This window comes from Canis lupus, chromosome 3 (assembly GCF_011100685.1).
Source record: "Canis lupus familiaris isolate Mischka breed German Shepherd chromosome 3, alternate assembly UU_Cfam_GSD_1.0, whole genome shotgun sequence".
In the NCBI taxonomy this organism is placed as follows: domain Eukaryota; kingdom Metazoa; phylum Chordata; class Mammalia; order Carnivora; family Canidae; genus Canis; species Canis lupus.
Genome location: NC_049224.1, coordinates 28120641 through 28144186, shown reverse-complemented (window position 1 = coordinate 28144186; position 23546 = coordinate 28120641). Strand labels below are relative to the sequence as shown.

General features: G+C 40.8%; 1 protein-coding gene across 1 annotated transcript in view; it reads right to left on the bottom strand.

Moving 5' to 3' along the window:
* Window positions 1-23546, bottom strand: part of ARSB (arylsulfatase B) — a 166366-nt gene that overhangs the window by 53729 nt on the left and 89091 nt on the right. Inside the window, 1 exon segment of the mRNA NM_001048133.1 lies at window positions 6128-6198. Within this exon segment, the coding sequence (NP_001041598.1) occupies window positions 6128-6198 (71 nt within the window).

Here is a 23546-nt window from a genome sequence, read left to right as displayed (position 1 = left end):
ATATGAAATAGCAAGAACTCAGTGTCCTAAGATGCTCCAAAGAAGCTCAAGAGACTCAAGTTTGGAGGAGGAGGGATGTGAACAGGTCCTTAGAGAAGTGTCAGAAAAGCACAGGAAGATGAATGACAGTGGCCAAAGGTGGGCACTGCAACAGGGCTGAGGGCTCATGCAAACTGAATGAGGGGGGAGGCTGTAGCTGGGGGGCTCAGGCATCTGCATGTGGCTGTGGGCAGCTGGGGAGCAACGACAGCTGTCAGGCAGGGAAGCAAGAGGCTGTGTCCACAGCTTCTTCCAGACCAGCTTCTAACAAAACTGAAAGTCTAACTGATCTCCAGTCCCTGCATCAGTCCCTAGCATGTCATACCTGCTGAATAAAATACTTCAGAACTGGATTGAATGTTGCTCTAAAGAGGAAACGGAGCAGCTCCCAGCCTGCAAACCTGGACAACTCTTAAATCTCGTGTATTGAATTGGCAATTTTACCACAGAAAATGAGTGTGTGAGAGAGAGGGAGGGAAAGACTGTTCTTTCACTCTGTAATCAAGAGCAGAAATAACGTCTCATTATAACCTTTAAAGAAAGGAGGCCTTTTAAATGAAATAGTAGAAAAGCTGTACAGAATCACTTTGAAGACTTGGCCTTTGGTGGTACGGAAAATGCTAACATCTGTCCATGCCCTTCATCTATGATCAAGCTTCTACCAGAAGAATCTGAGTGCTTTGTATGCTTGCGTGTGTCAGGTGTATATGTCTACACTGCATGACTGGATGTATGTGAGAATTCTAAGGAGACACAGAATGTCACGTCTGACTGCCGAGGTGAGTCGTGGTTTCAGATGGCATAGGCTCGTTCCTTCAGGACAGTGCCTGTCAAGGCTGGTTACTGCGGGATGGCCGCATATATTTTCTCTAAGGCAAGCTAACTCCTTTGAAATTATTTCTCCTCATGGTTTTGAGGCATGCTGGCCAGAACCTAAGGGAGTCTGGATCTGGTGACCCTCAGAAGCACGTTGTTGAGCTGGACTCACACCTGCTGGACCTCAAGGCCTAACTTGGATCTCGGTTGCTTTCTGCCACTTAAGATAGTTCTGGGCTTCCCATAAATGAGCTTAAATGGCATCATCCCAGTCCCTTGGGTTCTCGCAGGCCTCCTTCACTGACTACCCTGTACTGCTTGAGAAGGACACTGAGTCAAGGTCAGCCTGCTAGAAAGAAATATTTCAAAGACCTGAGGAATAACTCATTCTTAGGATCTATTCTTAGAAAGGAAGGAGGGAAGAGAAAAAAGGTAGCATCTGAATGGAGACCAGAACACATCTGTCCAAGGTTACCTCGGAACAAAGCCTCTAAAGATGAATAAAAGGCTTCCTCAAAGCACATAGGAAAGCAATTACAGCCCACACGTCTGACACTGGTCATGGGGATGAGGGGTGAGGTGGAGATGAAAGCATTGGCAGATCTGGGGCCCTGAGAGGACAGTGACCAATGAAACAAGGCAAGGGAACTTGCCAGGAAGGGAACAGAAAGTTCTAGAAGAGTAAGAAGCAGCAGTGCCCTGGACTCACAGGGGAAGTCAGGCTGGGCCAAGTACAAAGGAAGCGACTTTATAAATATGTATGTTTGTCTCTCAAGGAGGTCTAGAGAAAGGATGGAAGAAAGAGAGGGAAAACTCTCCCATCACCCCTGCTGGCTGATACTGTCAATGCAGTGGGGGAGTGAGGGTGGGCATTTATAAACTGGACCAGCAGTTTCAAGCAGCTGTAGATGATAATGTTAATGGTCACCAGGCACTTCCTAATCTTAATTAGATTATTTTTATTTAGGAACAAAATGTAAGATGCAAGTTCAGGGATCAAGAGGTGGGTGTGAATTGCCATCTGGAGGTACTTTTAGGTTCAGGGAAGGCTAAGAGACATGGAGACAATGGCTTTCAGCTGTTGATCTATTAACATTCATTAACAAGTATTTATGGAGAAATTGCTATGATGCAGGCTCCGTGCTATGCACTGGGGATATGGCAATAAATGAAAAAGATACAGACCCAGTCCTCAAGAATTTCTATGCTTTTTTTTTTTTTTGGTTTTGCATTTTTCATTTATTTTTAATTGTGGTAAAATAAATATGAAATATACCATTTTAACTGTTTTTAAATGTACAGTTCAGTGGCATGAAGTACATTCACACCTTTGTGTAACCTTCATCACATCCACCCACAGAACTCTTTCCATCTTGCAAAATTGAAACTATACCCATTAAACACTAATTCCCCATCTCACCCCCTCCAGCCTCTGGCAGCCACCAGTCTACTTTCTGTCTCCAAATTTTGACTATACTAGGGACCTCATGTAAGTGGAATCATGCAGTACTTGGTCTTTTTGTGACTGGCTTATTTCACAATGTTCTCAAGGTTCATCCGCATTGTAGCATGTGCCAGAACTTCCTTCCTTCTTAAGGCTGAATGGTAGCCCATCATATGTGTAGACTACATTTTGTTTATCCTTTCATCCCACCGACAGTGCAATCCCATTTTATATTCCCACCAATAGTGCAGAAGTGTTCAAATTTCTCCACATCCTCACCAATGCTTGTTGTCTTCCTTCCTTTGTTCTTTCTTTAGATAGTAGCCATCTAAATGAGTGTGATCTGTGGTTCTTTGAGACTGTTCATGCTTTACTGCACAATCTCTGGGTCTCTGGGAAACCCTATAACCTCTGGTGTGTGCTTGTGTCTGTCTCAGGCTTTGGGGAATATCTTTATTATTCATACTCAATCCACAATATACCACGGGTATGTGGCCATGAAAAAAAGCCCCAACTCACCAGCAGGAAGGGCCTCTGGGGGGTACCCTGTGCTCCTGGAATAAGAGGAAGGTGGTAGAGTTGCTAAATCCCTAAAGGCCAGCTTCTGAGGGGATGTGTACTACCTAGAAGGCAGGGCTCCCCTGGGAAACGTCTAATGCCTGTTCCTCTGATTCATTATAGGAGGAGACATTGGTCCACAACCCCCAACAAGACCCACTGAAGGGGAGGAGGGAGATGGAGAAGTGGATCAATGCAGTGATGTGTTAGAACAGGGATCAGAAAAGTGGGCAGGATGTAGTTATAATGAAATCCTACAATTCTAATTACCCTAGCACTTCAAAGATTTCTCACATTTTTACTTATAAAATACTTATCTATTCACAACCATGCCTTTGGTTACATCACTGCTCATTAATGAACACAGGGTGGAAAGGGTGAGAAACTGAGTCAGCAGCTTTGCTCCTCTGAGATCCTCTTTATGCAGAGACCCACAGAATGTTGAAGCTGGAAGGGACTTCAGACATCTTTTAATTCAATCTTCACTTCATAGGTGAGGAAACTGGTGAAGTGGCTTTTGGGAAGGAAGAAGTAAAATACCACCCTCTTGTGCTATAAGTAAGGACAATCTGAGAAGTACTGGAGTTAGAAACCAAAGAAATAGTTCTGTGATAACACTGACTCAATGCTCAATCTGTAATTTATACTCGAGATTGGCCACAGTATGATTTCATTCCACAAAGCCTCTAGACCATACTCACAAAACATTCTACAAAAATGATTCACAGACTTGCTTGTTGTCCTATAAATACATATTTTCTTCTTGATGGATTTTATTCCGCCCCCAAATTTAACTACATAGAAAAGGAAATGAGCTTGTATCATCCTCCTGTGAAGGAACAGACCCCCCCAAAGACAGCTTCCCTTTTTTCAGCTTCTGCTGCACAGTGGATTAAAATGAATATCAAAATTGGGGAGAGAAGTCTAAGGTGTTGTGCTTGTGTGAGGAGGAGGGGCATTTTCCTAGTTGCAGGTGGAGACAGAAATGAAAGCCCTGTTTCTGTGGACCAGCAGTGAATGTGGTTCTATGTCAATGCCAATGCTGGACAGTGTCCTTCATTACAAGCAGCAGTCAGAGCAAGAGTCCCTCGTGGGCAGGGAAGGCCAATAGAGAAGCCTGGAGTGGATTTCGAGGAGGGGGGTGCGGGCAGCAGAAAGCCAGAAAATGTCCCTGAATTTGGAACAGCAGTAGAGAGTCATTGTAAGTCCGTCATTTAGCCTGTGGGAAACTGAGTCCAGGAAAAGGAGGGACTTGCTTATAATCTATGGGTGGCAAAACTAAAACCATTCTCTATTCTGAGTTCCATGACCTCCTTAACTTTTATACTGGAGAAACAAGGTGTCTATGTGGGGATTGAGCTGGGGCACTACGGGGAAGGTAGTGAAACCCACAGCAGGTTGACTAGGAACCCTGAAGCAAGCAGTACTGTGGCTGGGTTATGCAGAAATCTAGAATTTAAACTATCTTTCTTTCTTTCTTTCTTTCTTTCTTTCTTTCTTTCTTTCTTTCTTTCTTTCTTTCTTTCTTTCTTTCTTTCGAGAAAGAGCACGTAATCACGAGTGGAGGGTGGGGACACAGAGGGAGAGGGAGAGAGAGAACCTTAAGCAGACTCCATGCTCAGCAAGGGCCCAACATGGGGCTTGATCTCACGACCCTGAGATCATGACTTGAGCCACCACCAAGACTGAGACACTTAACCAAATGAGCCACCTCGGCACTTCCCACCAGCCCCATTTCAAAACCTGATGTGTATTTTATACTTGCAGCACATCTCAATTCACAATTAGCTACCTTTCAGGTGTTCAATAGCCACACACGGCTAGTGGCTACCACATAGACAAGTGGCTACCGTTGCCTCTCTCACTGACAAAAGTTACTCCAACGGAAATATCAATTTCTCCATGCTATAGCCATCCCGACCTGCCTCAGGCCCTTTCCTTTCTGAATTTAAAATTAAAAGTGCTTCCACTTTTGTCCTAATTCTATCCCAACATTCCTCCATTAGTCTTCAAGTAATCATCACTGAGGGCCTACCCCGTGCTGAGTATTTGTGTTAACTTGTGAGGATGAAAGATAAATAAGGCATAGACCCTGACTTCCAGGAGCTCTCAGCTTCATGGGAAATGAAGGCACATATAAGGGAACTGACTGAAGGCTTTATGCACATCCATACAAACGGATGCTGAAGAAGGACTTTCTGGGGTTCCAAGAAGCATTCACATATATGGGACATTTGTGTTGAGTTTTAAGGGATGAGGAAAAATTGTGGAAGTGCAAGAAAAGGTGTTGAAGCTACAGAGAAAAGCATACAAGTATATTCAAGACAAAATATGACAATTTACATGTTTAGAAAGGGTAAGTGTCTCACAGGGCAAGGAGGGGCTGGATGCAGCTGGCAGAGCAAGTGGTCCTCTAGTGCTCCCTGCCACACAACCGCTATCAGGTTGTTATCTGAGCAGGGAAATCCTGGGGCTGGTTGTGCCACAGACTGGAGAGACAAAGAAGTAAGGAAAGCCTGAACGATGGAATGAGTGAGTGAAGGGGCCCTATGTCTAGAAAGGAGGGGATGTGAGCACCTAAGGGAATGAAAGGAATTGAAGAGCACTGTTTTCTGAAGAGTCTTGAGATGAGGCTTGACGGGGGAGGCTGGACAAAGGGCCTAAGAGTTAAGGCTTTCCAGATGCAAATTCACTAGGCTAGGGTTCTTGGGGCCACTAGCCTAGTATATGCACCAGACCGTTACAGCCTGTTGTGATCTAAGAGAATAAATGGCCTCTTTCCCTGAAGAATTAATGGGGCTACTATGGCTTAACTTAGGCAGGAGACAGTCCAGCCAAATGGCTTCCCCGATTGGTAGGTAAGTCACACCTCTGAGACACAGCAGGTGCTGGGCAGCATGTGGCCAGCTCCGTCAGAGGACATGGCGGCTTATCTGACCTTGGGTTTCCTGGAAGAAGACTCTGGGGTTGTCAGGTGAGAAGAGGGCAACAATAAGATGGTCCTGTTGAATGTGAGCAATGAGCAGGAGCCTCTGAGGTCCTACGGCAAAGCTGAAGTAGGGAGCTGAAGTGGCTCGAAGCTAGTAAGTGGCAGAGCCAAGAACAGCACCAAAGCCAGTGAGGTCAGTACAACAGGTGTCGTGGAGACTGTTTATCCTGACAGCAAACCCAAGTGGAAAAGGAGAAAGCAAGGCTGAAGACAACCTGGCAACACAAATGGCTTTGCTAGCTAAAGAAATTAAGTTTAGTAGCGATAAATGAGGTACTCACATGGTGAAATATCCACAAAGTTGGGGTCGATATTATGCAGCAGCTCCATTCTGGGAGATGGGCTTCCTTCGCTAGAAGAGAATTTTTTACGAAACGTTAGTTTCCTCTCAAATTAATATGATGACTTTCAATACTTCCCTTCCTTGTACTTCCAGGAAATAACAAACTTGCCAGTTAACAACTTTGTCACAAATTCAGAGATCTCTAAAATCTGTAGTTGGTGCATCTTTAATTCATCATTATTTGTCTACATTATAGATAGTAATGAGTGAATATCTGTCAGTGTCACACATACCACAATTTAAAAATAAGATTCCTGTGACCCTTTGCAATAAACGATGTGGCTGTATTTATACATGACCATTCTTCACAAAGGGGAAATGAGAACTCAAGTCATTCTGTGTAGACTTCACATCCACCATTCACAGGAAGATGAGGAAAGAACACCTACCAGGCTGGCGGCATCAATACTACAATCACAACCTACATTAGTGGTGAAAGGAAACTTAGGGATCACAGTCCAACTTTTTATATTATGAGTAAAGAGACACAAAGTTATTGGCCAAATATTAGATCATATGACTCTCAAAATGGTGTTCTTAAAAAAATTGGGAGTATCGGGGCGCCTGGATGGCTCAGTCGGTCAAGTGTCCGACTCTTGGTTTTGGCTCAGGTCATGATCTCACAGTCATGGGACTGAGTCCTGCGGTGGGCTCTAAGCTCAGTGAGGAGTCTCCTTCAGTTTCTCTTTCCCTCTCCCTCCCACCCACTCTCTCTCTTAAATAAATAAAATCTTAAAAAAAAAAAATTGAGAGCATTAGCATCACCACATATATGTGAGATGTACATGGTTTTGCTAGTATAGACCCAGCCTTATGTAAAAAACAATTTTCAATTGTTGGGAGAGTCCTAAGGACTGCCTGCTAACCCAACTAAAGGCTGGACAGTACTGTTAACACTGTAAGATTTGTATACACCTGAAAAACCATTAAGGACCCTGATGTAACCAAGAGGACATGTTTTCAGGCAACCCAATACCCACATTTAAAATTACACGTAGTTGTCTACGGCAGTAGCTTGGGATTTCAAGGTCCATAAAATTTCAAAAAATCTGGGTTGTGATTGGCAATGTTGTTTTTGCCAAGTAAAACAAATTTTTAAATAAAGTTTAACTAATTAAAAAAATCCCAAACTTCCACTACCACCATCATTATATTATAAAATAAAGATAATCTTTTTTTAAGGGGGGGCAGAGCACAGAGAGAGAGAGAAACTTAGCAGGCTCCACGCCCAGTGTGGAGCCCGACTTGGGGCTCAATCTCCCAACCTTGAGATCATGAACTGAGCTGAAATCGAGTCAGACGCTTAACTGACTTAGCTGCCCAGGCACCCCTAAAATAAAGATTATAACAGCAAAAATGGTAAGAAGAATATGATCTCAGAAAAACACGACAGCTCTTCAAATTGGACGTATTTAACTTTAGTATTCTATCAGATGTCCTGGTTCTCTCTACTCCATAAAACTTGCTAACTAGAGAAAGGGAGGGAAATACACAGGGATGCCTCTAGTCCTGGGGGCACAGAAGACAGCACTGTTGGGGAGGGGGGCATATTTCCCAGGACTCTTCTCATTTTCTTCGAGGCAACTAACTATCTGATTGTCCTGAAGACTGTCAACCAGTCCAAAATGACAGGGTTTGTTTCCAGAAGCTCTGAAACCAAGAAGGGATGATTAGCAAACAAAATGGTGAATGTGAGAAAATCTAAACAAGTTGATGATGTCTAATTTGTGGGTTTAATGTAAAGAGAGTTAAAATAGCAAGTAAGTCAGAAGGGGAAATCAGAATGAATGCATTTTATAAAGTCTTCATATTGTTCAGAAGAAGTTATTACTATTGATGAAATTTAGATTTAGCTAAGTAAAATTTGCATGTTAAAATTTTAAGGTAACTTAAAATGAAGATAGAATTTTTCTGGACTACAGAAAAACAAAACAAAATTCATTCAATTCAAAGGAATACCCCCAAATTTCAGGGCTAAAATATAGTACATAATCCCTTGTCCTTAAAAAGCATGTTCACTGGAATATCCCAAAGCATTAGGCACAGTTAAATAAAGGATTTAAAAAAAATATTTCATTTATTTATTCATGAAAGACACAGAGAGAGGGGCAGAGACATAGGCAGAGGGAGAAGCAGGCTCCATGGAGGGAGCCCAACGTGGGACTCGATTCTGGGACCCCAGGATCCCACCCTGAGCCAAAGGCAGATGCTCAACCACTGAGCCACCCAGGCATCCCATAAAGGATATTCTTCTAATGACTTTTTTAAAAAAGATTTTATTTATTTATTTATTTATTTATTTATTTATTTATTTATTTATTTATTCATGAAAGACATAGAAAAAGAGAGAGGCAGAGACACAGGCAGAGGGAGAAGCAGGCTCCATGGAGGGAGCCCGACGTGGAATTCAATCCCAGGACTCCAGGATCACACCCTGGGCCGAAGACAGGCGCTAAACCACTGAGCCACCCATGGATCCCCTCTTCTAATGACTTTTAAAAAGAAAGAATTTCTCTGTTATGATATTCATTCATTTATATTTTTTGCTTTATTCAAAAGAGCCACAGATATTTCAAAATAAGGACACTTAAAAGAAGAGATGATATTTGGAATACTAGAGTCCATGAGTAATCCTGGTGATGGATTATTTGCTGGGAAAAATCTTCACAAGCAGACTCACCATGATGCAAACAGGAACAAAACAACAACAACAACAAAAAAGCAAAAAACAACCAGTTCTCTTAAGTAGGTTGTGATACTACTTCTTATTTTTTTATTATTTATTTATTTTGTGATATTACTTTTTAAAATGTAGTAATCAGAATATTTGGATAAGGATGTGGTTACGAATATGAGGCAAGAAGGAAGACACAGTATGTGATTAGTGATTAAAACAATGACTAAAAGCCCTTAGTCACTTCAGGTTATTAAATAAATCAAGGAAACCAAGTGTACTTGAATAAAATACCATAAATCTCAGGTTACTCCACCTCAAAATATAAAAAGTTGTTAAAATCTTGGATAAGCCCATGTACCATTCCCTGGAGCTAGCCTTTTGGAAAATGATGGATTTTAGAAATATTTCTGGATGCATTTTTTAGAAAGATGCATACCTACATGGGAAGTAATTATGGAAATATGGGAAAATATACACTAAACTGTTAACTGGAGTGGACAGAGGGGTAGGGTAAGATTATAGAGGGCTTTCGACTTCTACAACTAGCATTATTATTGTAATCAAGAAAAATTTAAGACTTTTAATTAATATTTTAATTAAAATTAATATTTTATTTATTTTCTTTAGGGGGAGCAGAGGGAGAGAGACTCTTAAGCAGGCTATGCACTCAGGGCTCCATCCCATGACCCTGGGATCACCACTGGGGCTGAAATCAAGAGTTGTTCTCTCAACTGACTGAGCCACCCAGGTGTCCCAAAATTTAAGATTTTTTTTTAAAGGAGTATATAATTTGTAAAAATTTAAGGTCCCACAAACACAACATTTAAAAATATAACAAGGGGAAAGCTTGGATATTTTACAGAGTTTAGGAACTTAAAGAGAGGAAAACTATCCATACTAGGATGTGCATGTAGTATTTAAATACGTTAACCTTGGAGTGTAATTGCATTCTAACCACTCAGAAACTATCGCCCTGAATGGGGGTGTAACTCCCTCAGGAGTCGGACAACTCCGTAAGTTTAAGAACAGAATTGCCTCCGGCACCTGGTGGCTCCCTCTGCGAAGCAACAGGACTCTTGATCTCAGGGTTCAAGCTCAGGTGTTGGGCTCATGCTAGGAGTGGAGGGAAAAAAAAAGAACAGGATTGCCTTTACCGAAAGGGAGAAAATGTCCTATTAGGTCACAAGGTTCTCAAGTCTCACTACTAAAGCCTTTTACTTTTCTTTCAGTAAAGGTTACAGGGTCTCAAAGCCTGAGGTGGAAGGGATGAAGAAAGGGATGGTGGGGAGGAAGGGGAGGAGGAAGGAGGAGGAAAAGGCAGGGGAGGAGGAAGAAGCGGGGAAGGCCTGTGGGTTCCCTTTAAGCTCTGTGCTGCACCAAGTTCCCCCAACCCAGATCCACCTGGGGAGCTGCAGAAACCCCATACACAGTGGGCTGCGCAGCGGGGGCACTGACTGCTGCTGGGGGCGTGTGCACTCAGGTGGTGGTGGGGGGACAGGACCACAGGGGAGGGGCTGCTGGGGCTGCGAGGGGGGCAGGGGCTGAAGGGGGATCTCAAAGACCACCAGCTCCCCGGTACTGCGTCGGGAATCTTAGAGAGTCCTGATTGCCAAGTGACCAGCCAAGGGCAGGGAGACGATGGTCATTGGAGAGCGGTGGCCCATTACTGGCGACACCTGAAGGGAAGCATAAACACCCCGACCCCACACAGCTCCCCCTGTCGAGTCGAGGTAGGAATTCAGTTTCCCAGGGCTGAGGAACTGGACACCAGCACTCTGGCTATTGGGAAAAAATATCCACCACCCTGATAATAAGCTAACATTCTCTTTATAGACTAAAAGTTCAACAGGAAGGCACCTATTTTCAATGCAGTTTAAGAACTCACAAATCCGCAGTCACCTAAATTTGAGGAGTCTCCAGTGATCATACAAAAGGTTTGTATCTGGATGGAAAAATGCTTAGTCTTTTTTTATCTTTTCCTTTTCCTGTGTCTTTTTTTTAAAAAAAATTTTATTTATTTATTAGAAAGAGAGAGAGAGAGAAAATGAGTGATGGGGAGAGAGACGGAGAGTGAGAAGCAAACTATTCAATGCACGATACACGACTGGGTCCCAGGACCCAGGATCGTGACCTGAGCCAAAGGCAGACCTTAACCACTGAGCCCCCCAGGTGCTCCCCTGTGTTTTTTTAGAGCAAACCCTCTGTGGTCATACTGCCATTCCTCTACACCTCTGGACATTTTTGTCACCAATAATCTTTATTTTTTATGCATGCTCTTCCATGTTTTTACGTATTTTTTTTTTTTAACTATCATCTCTTCTCTTCACCATTAAATGTCCCCAAACAGTATTGTTACACCAGTTCTTCTCACTTTGCCTCGCATTAGAATCACCTGAGGAGGGACACATAGGTGGCCCAGGGCCTGATCCTGGAGATCCAGGATCGAGTCCCGCGTTGGGCTCTGCATGGAGCCTGCTTCTCCCTCCACCTGTGTCTCTGCCTCTCTCTCTGTGTCTCTAATGAATAAATAAATAAAATCTTAAAAAAAAAAAAAAAAGAATTGCCTGAGGAGTTTTTCAAATCCAGATGCTCAGGGCACCTGGCTGGCTCAGTCAGTGGAACACGAGACTCTTGATCTTGGGGTTGTGGGTTCAAGTCCCACATTGGGTATAGAGATTACTTAAAAATAAAATATTAAAAAAATAAGATAAAATCCAAATGCTCAGGCTGTCCCTCATAACCAGAAAGGTCACCAGGGGTAGAACCCAGGTGTTCATATTGTTTTAAACTCCCAGGTGAATCTGATATGCAGCTTAGAGGCACTGGGTTGTGACCACTGCTCTGGAGCACAACTGTTCACTTTCAGGTACTACTACTAGGTCACCAGGAGACTTTTTTTTTTTTTTTTTTTTTTTTAGAGAGAGAGGCAGAGACAGAGAAAGAGCATATGTGCAGAGGATCATGAGCTGGGGCAGAGAGGGGCAGAGGCAGAGGGAGAGGGAGCATCCTAAGCAGGCTCCAGCCTCAACTCTAAGCCTGACAGCCAGAGCCACCACCAGAGCCAGAGTTGGTTGAGTCTGAGCCAAAATCCAGCGTCTCACACTCAACCAACTGAGCCACCCAGGCAACCCACTAGAAGAAGGTCTTGTTAAACTGTGGATTCTGATTTCTTTGAGCTGGTGAAGCCAGGAATCTCTAACAGGTTCCGGGTAGTACTGTTGCTGCTGCTCTGAGGACCACACTTTAAGTACCAATATTAGAGGAGGTCTCCTGGAGTCCTCTTACATAGGACCAGAACTCTTTTGAAGTTTCCTAAATTAGAAACTCATTTAGTTTAGACCTTCTTCTAGAGCAGTGATTCTTCACCTTCTACACAAAGCAGTCACCCGGGGAGCTCTGAAAACTACTGACGCCATAAGAGAGTGTTCTCGTTGACATGCACTTCAGCCTGGGCATGCAAATGTATAAAAGCACCCATGCTAATTTTCTTAAAATTAACTATTAAAATACAATTTACAAATGATACAATTCACCCACTTAAAGCGTAGACTTAAATGTTTTTAGTAAATTCAGAGTTGTATGACCATCAACACAATTTAATTTTAAACTATTTTTCTCCCCTGCTAAATAAAAACTGTGCACCCACTAGCAGCTATCCTTCAGTTCTTCTCTCCCTACCCTCCTTGCAGCCCAAGGCAATCACTAATCTACAGTGCTCCTACAGATTTGCATATGTTAGATATTCATATAAATGAAATCATAGAGGGGCACCTGGGTGGCTCAGTCCATTAAGCAGGTAAGTATCTGTCTTTGGCTCAGGTCCTGGGATCAAGCCCTGCATCAGGCTTCCTGCTCAGTGGGAGCCTGCCTCACCCTGTCCCTCTGCCCCTGCTTGTGTTCCCTCTTGCTCACTCTCTCTCAAATAAGTAAATAAAATCTTTATAAAAATGGAATCATAGACTATGTGGTCTTTCGTGATGGTTTCCTTCACTTAGCATAACATTTTTGTGGTTCACCCACATTGCAGCATCTATCAAGTACTTCATTCCTTTATATGGCTGAATAATATTTCATTGTAAGAATATAACATGTTTTCTTCATCCATATTCATCAGGGAACAGACATTTGGATTGTTTCCTCATTTTGGCTACTCTGAATAATGTTGTAATGTGTGTATGTTTGCATACAAGTTTTTGTACAGAAGCTTGTTTTCATTTCTCTTGGATATATACTGAGCAGTGGGTTTGCTGGCTCATATGGTAATCCTATATTTAACCTTTTAAGGACCTGCAGAACTGTTTTCCAAAGCACCTGTACCATTTACACTGTCACTGACTGTGAGCATTCCAATATCTCCACATGCTCATCATCACTTGTTAATGGTCGTCTTCTTGATTATAGCGATTTTTAGTTGGTATGAAGTGGTATCTCACTGCAGTTTTATGTTTTCATCTTCATGTGAATATTGACTACCTGTACAGCTGCTTTGGAGAAATATCTATTCAGATACTTTGCTCATTTTTTAATTGGGCCATTTGTCTTTTTATAATTGGGTTGCATTTATTCTGGATGTAATTCCCATATCAGGTGCATGTTTTGTTCATATTTTCTCTAATTCTCTGCATTGTCTTTTTGCTTTCTTTATAGTATCATTTGCAGAACAAAAGTTTAAAATTTTGATGTGGTACAACTTATCTATTTTTCCTTTTGTTGCTTTTGGTGTTTTATCTATAAAACCACTGCTTAATCCAGGGTCACAAAGATTTACTCTGATCTTTTCTTTTAGGAAGGTTATAATTTTAGTTCTTACATTTAGGTCTCTCATGATTTTTTTAAAAAAGATTTATTTATTTAAAAGAGAGAGAGAAAACAAGGAGAGGGGGAATCCTGAAGTAAGCTCCCTACTGAGTGCGGACCCTGGTGAGGAGCTCAATCCAAGGCCCCGAGATCATGATCCAAGCCTAAACCAAGAGTCGGCTGCCCAATCCTCTGAGTCACACAGGCACCTTGGGTCTCTGATCCATTTTAAGTTAGTTTTTGTGTGTGCTGTGAGGTAGGGATCCAATTTCATTCTTTGGCATTAGATATCCAGTTATCCCAGTACCATTTATTGAGTGAGAATCACTAGTCTTGAGCCTTGTTATATGAAGTCAACACATTTGATTAAATGTTCTAAATTCTTGATTTTCTTCCATAGAGGAAAAGATGAGTGACTAGCTTCCAGGACACTTACATAATGAGCCCATGTAGATGATAATGGCTTGCCCTTGAAAGGAAGTTCTAGTTCCTCAGAAACTATCTTAAGAAAACCATTGATAACCTCCTACAATCAAGTCCCTTTAATAGGCCCCTGTATAGAGATAAAAGTACTTTGAACACATCTCTTTTTGCATATGATACAATCTCTTCCTCAAAGGTATGGGTACCGAAGTGAGATGGAAAAAAAAGTGCTTTGCATGGTCATGACAGTTTTCAGCAGTATTAACTGTGTAATTACCACAATCTTACAAATAAACAATGGCCTCATCAAACTCATACATGATTATGGGACTGACTATTGCTATATTATAACATGTGTTGACTTCTATCTTCTGTATGTATCTATGCATGTACAGGTAACACTACAAACATTGTAGCATTTCATGATTATTTGTAAATTGTACTGTTCCAAAGTTTTATTTCCATACAACCAAAGTACTAGAAAGTGGATGCTATCAATTGTTTCAGTAGTTTCTGGTCCTCCTCCTGACCAGTTCTGAAGGCCTCACTCTCTCAGATGCAGTCCTGCACTGTCTTTAAGGGCACAGCCTTTCAGGGTCTGCATCTCAGGTCTACACGGTTATATAAACTAGAGCTTTTTGTTCACCAGTAGAATGTGGATAAAAGAACCTACTTACACAATTGTTAGGAGAATTAAATGAGGCAGCATACATAAAGCACACATACATAAACCTGGAATATGATGCATGCTAAATAAGCTGGTAGCTTAAAAACACCCTTTATATTGCAAAATGTGGATACTGATTCTGCAGACATGGAAACAACAGAACCACAATTACAAGACTATAATCTGAGATACAGATATAAGAATAATATGGAGATACAATGGAACATTATATTCCCATTCTTTCTTCTTGCTGGCAAGAATTCCCCTTATGAGGGATGCCTGGATGGCTCAGTGGGATGCCTGGGTGGCTCAGCAGTTGAGCGTCTGCCTTTAGCTCAGGTGATTCCAGGGTTCCGGGATCAAGTCCCACATCGGGCTCTCTGCATGGAGCCTGCTTCTCCCTTTGCTGTGTCTCTGCTCTCTCTGTGTCTCTCATGAATAAATAAATAAATAAATAAATAAATAAATAAATAAATAAATAAATAAATAAATAAATAAATCTTTTTAAAAAAATAATTCCCCTTATGAAATACACTGGTGTATTTAATTTAACTTTAATTTCGAAGACATATTACAATATTCTCTCCCATGTGAGAGTCTCATTTTAGAAAAGTATTAGTGTCAAATATAGCTAAGTCACAGTCTACTAATCATGAAATGCATATAAAAAAGATATGTTGTCATCTGTTATCTAGGGATTTTCCCTATTTTTCAGATTAAGCATATGGTATAGTTTGCTGTACAAACAACACTATCTTTGTTAGACTGTTGATCCCATTTGTGAAATTTAAATCTCTGAATGACTAATGATGTTCATGGGAAATGATTTTCCAATAATCACACAAGTCCCTGCAATGACCTCACTTTATTATGGCAAAGTAGTGTGTGCTTTTACTCTGGCAAATGTTTGGGCTCTCTAAATAGCTTCTTAAGGTAGGCACCTGTGGGACTGTTCGAGGATCCTTACTGCACAATGCTCACTACCCACCCCAGCTTACGTGAATGACTATGGCAGTAAGTAGTCAAAGAATTATGTAAAGAAAAGGAACTCTAATGTGTTGTTCACATTGACAGAGACCCATCTCTAAACCTGGCATGTTTCATCCATGTCCATAACCACCAAACTGGAATTATTTTGAGGTTTCTTTGTTTTGGCCAGGCTAGTTTGAATAACAGTAGCTAGCATTTATAGAGCATTTATTCTGTGCCATATGCCATTTTAAATGATCTATGTATATTATCACGTTTAATCATTGACACTCTGACACAGACACAATCTAGACACAGTGCAGTTAGGTGACTTGAAAGATTGTGTAGTTGAGCAGGTGAAGGAACTGGGTTTGAAACTCAGGCAGAGTTTCTAATTGACTCCTGAATTCCTCACTTCTAACCACTATGCTAAATTGTCTCCTTAGCAGGATGTAGATGTGACCTCAGTATCTCCTTGAATGTTTATATTTCCATTCATTCAGCTTATTTTCAAGGCTCTATTACCAAATATCTCTATTAACTTCAAATGCCCCTATTCACAAGAGAGAGAATCATTTTCTCTATCTTCTTCTCTTAAAAACTTATATAAAATGGTACACAGTTAATTATCTTTGATGACATTTTAGTATTGTTTTAATTCACCTCAAATTGCATATTCTCTGGATTAGCTTTAAAAATAACAGGGCAAGAAGAGACTGATCAGTGACTAGTTTCCAATATTCTATAAATATTTTCTAAAAGTCTACAGTTTCAGACACTGAGATCACAGCACTGTCCATTTATAAATAGTTTCCAGTTTTTGACTTTCATTTTCCAACTAGTTGAAGGGTGGGGCAGTAAAATATTTCCCATAAATAAATATAATGCTATTACATTCCATCCTCATTTTACCATTAGCTGCTGACCATCTGTCATAAAAAAGACACACTCTGAAAAGCAGTATCAAATTTTTAGAAACAGAAATAAATAGCTATGATAATATTTTCTGAGATGAAAAATTTTGAAAAAGAAAAAAAGTTACTGATTAAAAAATTCAAGAAACACCCAGAGTAAAGTCCATCCTGTTACCTCTTTGTGAGCATCGTCATTATTGTTTCCGTCTTCACCTCAAGCTACTGAGTCGTGACCATGTCCCAGGCATTGTGCTAGGTGTTTTATACATATTCTTTCACTAAATCCGCACATAAGTGTCTATGAGGTAGGTACTACTAATGTTACCTCCTGCACATGAGGAAACTGCTGCTTACAGATGTTAAGTAACTTGCCCAAAGTCACATAAATAACAAATGGAGGAGATAAGATTTGAACTAGCTCCAACTACAGAGTTCACATTTTTAGCCATTACATAGCAGACCCTTGAGCAATGTTAGGGTGGGGGGTGCTGACTCCCCGTGCAGTCAAAAATCCATGTACAGGGGCGCCTGGGGGCTCAGTGGTTGAGCGTCTGCCTTTGGCTCAGGTCATGATCCTGGGGTCCTGGGATCAGGTCCCACATCAGGTTCCCTGCAGGGAGCCTGCTTCTCCCTCTGCCTGTGTCTCTGCTACTTTCTCTATGTCTCTCATGAATAAATAAATAAAATATTTTTTTTAAAAAAGAAATCTATGTACAAGTTTTGACTCCCTCAAAACTTAACTATTAATAGTTTACTATTGACCAGACCCTTTGTATGTTAGGTGTATTGTATATTGTATTCTTACAATCAAGGAAACTAGAAAAAAGAAATGTTATTAAGAAAATCATAAGGAAAATACATTTATTGTACTGCACTATATTTATATTATAAAATCTGTGTATAAGTGGACCCAACACAGCTCACACCCATGTTGCTCAAGGGTCAATGGTACCACTGAAATTCCTGGCAGGATTTCTTTTCCTTGTTATCTGGGTCCAGGTGATATAAGGTTTGTGTAAATCCCATGGCTCCTTGAAAAGCCATTTTAACATGCAAACATAACCATGAATAAAGAGTTTAGGCATGGGAATTATAAGATTTTGACTAAATTTGGTGAGGAAATATATAACTTAAATTCATTTGATATAGTGTTATATACAGAAAGATTATTTTCATGGACATTTTTATTAAGAAATCTTATTAAATTTTTAAAGTAGGCTACTTGAGAAATAAGTAATATTATTATGAATAACTGATTCACTCCCCTAGATATATCTTTTCCTATTCATTACTGAAAAATAATTTGTAGAACTTCTGGGTTAGTATCTGGGCAAACCAGCAGGGCCTAATATGCCTTTCTTCCAATTTCCATGATAATACCCATAAAGAATTACAAAAAGATGAAAACTGGCAAGAGCACTGGAAACTAAAGAGAAGACCAGATGCCAAAGTCTCCAGGGGATTTTCACTAATGCCAATGCTGAAGAGATTAACAACATATTCTTGGATTCTAGCATAAAAATCAAAACCTGATCCCAAAGAAAACAGAAAAAAGATGGATTTGCTTTGTCCACTTCTAGCTCTGGGACTCAGAGATCGCACTAAAGAAAAAATGGGCAATGATCTTCCATTAGTTGTCTTCAGAACTGGCCCATCATGTTTTTCCTCCCTCACTCCCAGTTACATCCCTCCCTATGTCCACCCAGGCAGCAAACACTAGATTACATGAAAGGAAACAGAAGACATGAGGCATAATATATAGCATTCTTGCATGTGAAGTTTTTTCCTAACAAGAAAAAAAAATCCAAATCTGAACAAACCCCTAGAGTGCTACATACTGTGGACTTAGGGTAGAAGTACTTCTTTTTTTTTTAAGATTTTATTTATTTATTTATTTATTTATTTATTTATTTGAGAGAGAGAGCAAGAGCACAAGTGGGGGGGGATAGGGGCAGAGGGAGAGGGAGAAGCAGACTCCCCACTGAGCAGGGAGCCCCACACAGGGCTGGATCCCAGGACCCCGAGATCATGACCTAGCTGAAGGCAGACATAACCAACTGAGCATCCCAGAGTTCCAGGGTAGAAACTCCTTTATTAAAAAGGTTGGTAAAGTAGATAAAAAAATAACACATCATTCCTTAAATATTTTGCTTTAACTTAAAAACATATATATTCACTTGGCATTTTTTGAATGTGGCTACTGGTTAGAATTCCCTGCCATCCTTATTTCATCAACCATACTTATAATGCTTCTTTATAGTTTCTAGGGCTGTTTTTCTTTTCTTTCCTTTAAAATTTTAAATTTAAGTTTAATTTATTTAACACATACTGTATTATTAGTTTCAGGAGTAGAATGTAGTGATTCCTCAGTTGCACATAATACCCTGGAGCTGTTTTTCTTAAACTAGAGGAAGAGCCTAAGAACATGTGAGTTTCCAGATTTCTAGAGAATAATGGTGGCCATTAAAGTTTAAACTCACCACATATTCTCCTTAGAAGCCATATTGAAAAGGAAAGAAAGTGCGGGTGCCTGGGTGGCTCAGTCAGTTAGGCATCTGACTTTGGCTCAGGTCATGATCTCAGGGTCCTGGGATAGAGCCCCACAGTGGGCTCTCTGCTCAGCGGGGAGTCTGCTTCTCCCCACTGTCTCTGCCTCCCTCTGTCTCTCCCCCTGCTCGTTTTGTCTCTCTCAAATAAATAAAATCTTAAAAAAAAAAAAAAAAAAGGAAGGGAAAGAAAGTAAAATCATCCAATGCTTAAGCCTACAACATAAGTGGGAGCCAGAACATGTTTAAATTTCAGGTAGCTGTGAGGAAATAATCATCTTAGACCCGAAGAGTCAGTGCTAGTGACAATCAGGGCAGAGTCAGGTTGGCATCATGCAAAAGAGAGTGAGGGGGCACAAGAGGGAAGGGACTCATGAGGACTGCACCTGGTAAAATAAACCCTAGAAAAAGAGGGCCCCACCCTGAGTGATGAAATGGATCAGCGGACCGGCCTCAGAGGAGTCAAAAGGAAGGGCTTAGACGCTGCGCAGGACAAGAGTGGCAGTCTCAGGAAGATACCAATTCTTACAGGAACCGGTGAATAATAGGTGTCTTTTGGAGAGTGAATGATAAAAGGGGAAAAAGGAAGAGGCAAAAAATCAGAGTCCTACTGAAACAACCTAGTATCACAGAATCACAAGAAGGCAGACTAGAAAAATAGGGGCAACATTTATTTTAAAAAGTGCACTTCAGGGGCATTTGGGTGGCTAGTGGTTGAATGTCTGCCTTCAGCTCAGGTCATGATCATAAAAACTCATAAATCAGGGACAGTCTGTAAAGATATTAGGATAAAGGTGAGCACTAGAATAAAATGTAAATCATTCTAAATATATTAAAGGAACTAAAAAAATCAAAGATCAAAGATGAGAGTAAATATAACATAAAACAATATGATAAAGCTAGGAATAAAAATACCGGCCATTGCAATATATATAAACTCATCTACTAAAATAAAATATTTTCTTTTTTTTTAAAAAAGATTTATTTATTTATTCATGAGAGGCACACATAGAGAGAGCAAGGCAGAGACAGAGGCAGAGGGAGAAGCAGGCTCCATGCAGGGAACCTCATGTGGGACTCGATCCCGGGACTCCAGGTTCACGCACTGGGCCAAAGGCAGGTGCCCAACCGCTGAGCCACCCAGGCATCCCAATAAAATATTTTCTGACTAGATCACCAAGAAAAACCTAACACTATACCTAACAACCACAAAATACACATACTTTTCAAGTTCACATGGCAGAGACACCAAGAAAGATCATACATAGAGCCAAGGCCAAATTGAAAAGAACTCAGTAATGTAAAGTATGTCCTCTGACCACAACAGAATTAAACAAAAAAATCAATAACTACAGAAAACCTAACATATTTGCATATTAAGCAACATACTTCTAAATACTTGGTCAAAGAAGAGATCATTTGCCCTACCCCTACTGTTAAACTTACCACTAATTTTAATGTCAATTTTACTTTGTCAGATATCAAGATTATAAATAAACTCAGCTTTCTATTTGTTTGCAGGCAAATCCTTGCTGTAATGGTAATTACCATTGCAGAAGACAATAAAGCAATGTCTATAGACTCTTGGAGGAGAAGAAATTTGGCAAGATTTGTCAGATTATTATTTAAGTGCAAAGGCTAATAAATATTTCATATGGAAAGATTTATTTAAAAAAAACTCCTTATCATATATGTACCACTACTGAAAATTACTTTAAAATATGGAGCAACCGGGCAGCCTAGGTGGCTCAGCAGTTTAGTGCCACCTTCAGCCCAGGGTGTGATCTTGAAGACCCGGGATCTAGTCCCACGTCAGGCTCCCTGCATGGAGCCTGCTTCTCTCTCTGCCTGTGTCTCTGCCTCTCTCTCTCTCTCCCTCTCTCTCTCTCTCTGTGTCTCTCATGAATAAATAAATAAAAATTTTTAAAAATAAAATATAATAAGGGTAGCCCGGGTGGTGCAGCAGTTTAGCACCTGCCTTCAGCCCCCGGGATAGAGTCCCATATCGGGTTCCCTGCATGGAGCCTGCTTCTCCCTCTGCCTGTGACTCTGCCTCTCTCTCTGTGTGTCTGCCATGAATAAATAAATAAAATCTTTTAAAAAAATAAAAATAAAATAAAATAAAACAAAATAAATAAATAAAATAAAATATGGAGCAACCGATCAGAAGAGTAATTAAAATTAGGAACTGAAGAATGGCAAAGCTATATAATAAAAGGCGGTTGGTAACATTAAAGATAATTAAACATATAGATCAACATATATAATTTCTCTATTATGTGATAACACTGAATGCAGAAGAAAAGCTTTGAAGAGGGATCCCTGGGTGGCGCAGCGGTTTGGCGCCTGCCTTTGGCCCAGGGCGCGATCCTGGAGACCCGGGATCGAATCCCACATCGGGCTCCCGGTGCATGGAGCCTGCTTCTCCCTCTGCCTGTGTCTCTGCCTCTCTCTCTCTCTCTCTCTATGTGACTATCATAAATAAATAAAATTTAAAAAAAAAAAAAAAAAAAAAAAAAAAAAAAAAAAAAAAAAAAAAAAAAAAAAAAAAAAAGAAAAGCTTTGAAGAGTTGTAAGATGTATAATATCATGTCTCAGAAGGCTGGGTCTATGATCCCAGATTAAATTAACAAGCATTTGAAAGTGGAAAATAAGCAGGAAAATATTGATCAAGAAAGGAAAGGCACAATAAAATTTTCTTTGAGTATGTCTGCCTCCAAACAAGACAGAGTAGCATGCAGGGTGGATTTACCTCCTACCTAAAACAACCTCAGGAAAAACAGACAGGGGTGCCTGGGGTGGCTCAGTCAGTTAGGCATCTGCCTTTGGCTCAGGTCATGATCCCAGGGTCCTAGGATTGAGTCCCACATGGGGCTCCCTACTCAGTGGGGAGCCTGCTTCTCACTCTCCCTCTATTCCTCCCCCCTGCTCGTGTGCTCACTCTCTTTCTCAAATAAATAAATAAATAAATAAATAAATAAATAAATAAATAAATAAATAAAATCTTAAAGAAAAAAAAAGAATATGTAAAACAATAGTTTTCAAAACAAGGAATATCAGGCAAAGGACAGTGATCTCTGAGGGGTAGGAGACAAAGGAGTTGAGTCTTATTGGTACCCTAGCTTACTACCTTGAGAGAGTTTTCAGACCTTGGTGCACAGAAGGGGAACTGAGGCATAGCCCAGTGGACTCCCTGAGTTGAGGAGGTAGCGCTAAGGGTCCAGACAGACCAAGGGATTGAAAAGTTCATAGGGTGGAGTACCAGAGAAGAGAAAGCTGGCCAGAAAGAGATTTGCAGAGGGTCCCTTAAACTATTTAGCTGAGCACCAATCAGATGTATGCAAGGGAATTACTTCAAACTGGGAAAAGAACCATCTGAAGAGATGAGAGGGAACAGTGGCCAGTAGTCACAGAGTTGGGGACAGCACATGCTCCCTCCAGCCAGATTCACAGGGCACTGCGTAGAGTACTGGGAAGGTGCTGACTCAGTAGTAGTAGGAGGAGGAGGAGGAGGAGGAGGAGGAGGAGGAGAATAATTAGTTCTAAACGGAGCAAAGGTCTGGACCTGCCTAATAAATTACGAAGCAACACCCAGAAGAATCTAACTATTACTAAGTAGAATAAAGCAAGATTTATAACAATACATAAATATCTAGCAGCTAACAAGGTAAAATGCACAATGTCCAGCATCAAATCAAAGATTAAAAGTCATGGAAACATGACCCATAGTTAAGAGAACTATCGTCCCTTCACAACCAACCCAGAACTAACTTGGATGCTGGAATTAGCAGCAGTCATTAAAAGTTATTTTAGGGGCAGGAGTCTGCTTCTCCTCCCTCTGCCACTCCCCCTGCTTGTGCTTGCCTTCTCTCACTCTCTCTTTGTCAAATCAATAAATAAATAAAATCTTTTTTTTTTTTTTTTAAATCTTCATTCAGAGGTTCTTAACCTTTGGCTCATTGACCATTATTTTCTTTCTTTTTTTTTAAAGGTTTTATTTATTTATTCAGAGAGAGAGAGAGAGAGGCAGAGACACAGGCAGAGGGAGAAGCAGGCTCCGTTCAGGGAGCCTGACGTGGGACTCGATGGATGGGTCTCCAGGATCAGGCCCTGGGCTGAAGGCAGCGATAAACTGCTGAGCCACTGGGGCTGCCCGACCATTATTTTCACTGGCCTTCATGGTATCTGTGAAAGTGGGGTTAAAAGTGACTTATTTTCCCTTTAGTTTTCCTCTTGAAATTGAATCCATAGTGGGGGAAGTTTAAGTTGTTGTTGTTTTTAGCTTTACTTATTATTTTTTTGGGGGGTGGGGGAGAGAGAGAAAGAGAGACAGTGCACGCACAAGAGGAGAGCGGAGAGGGAGA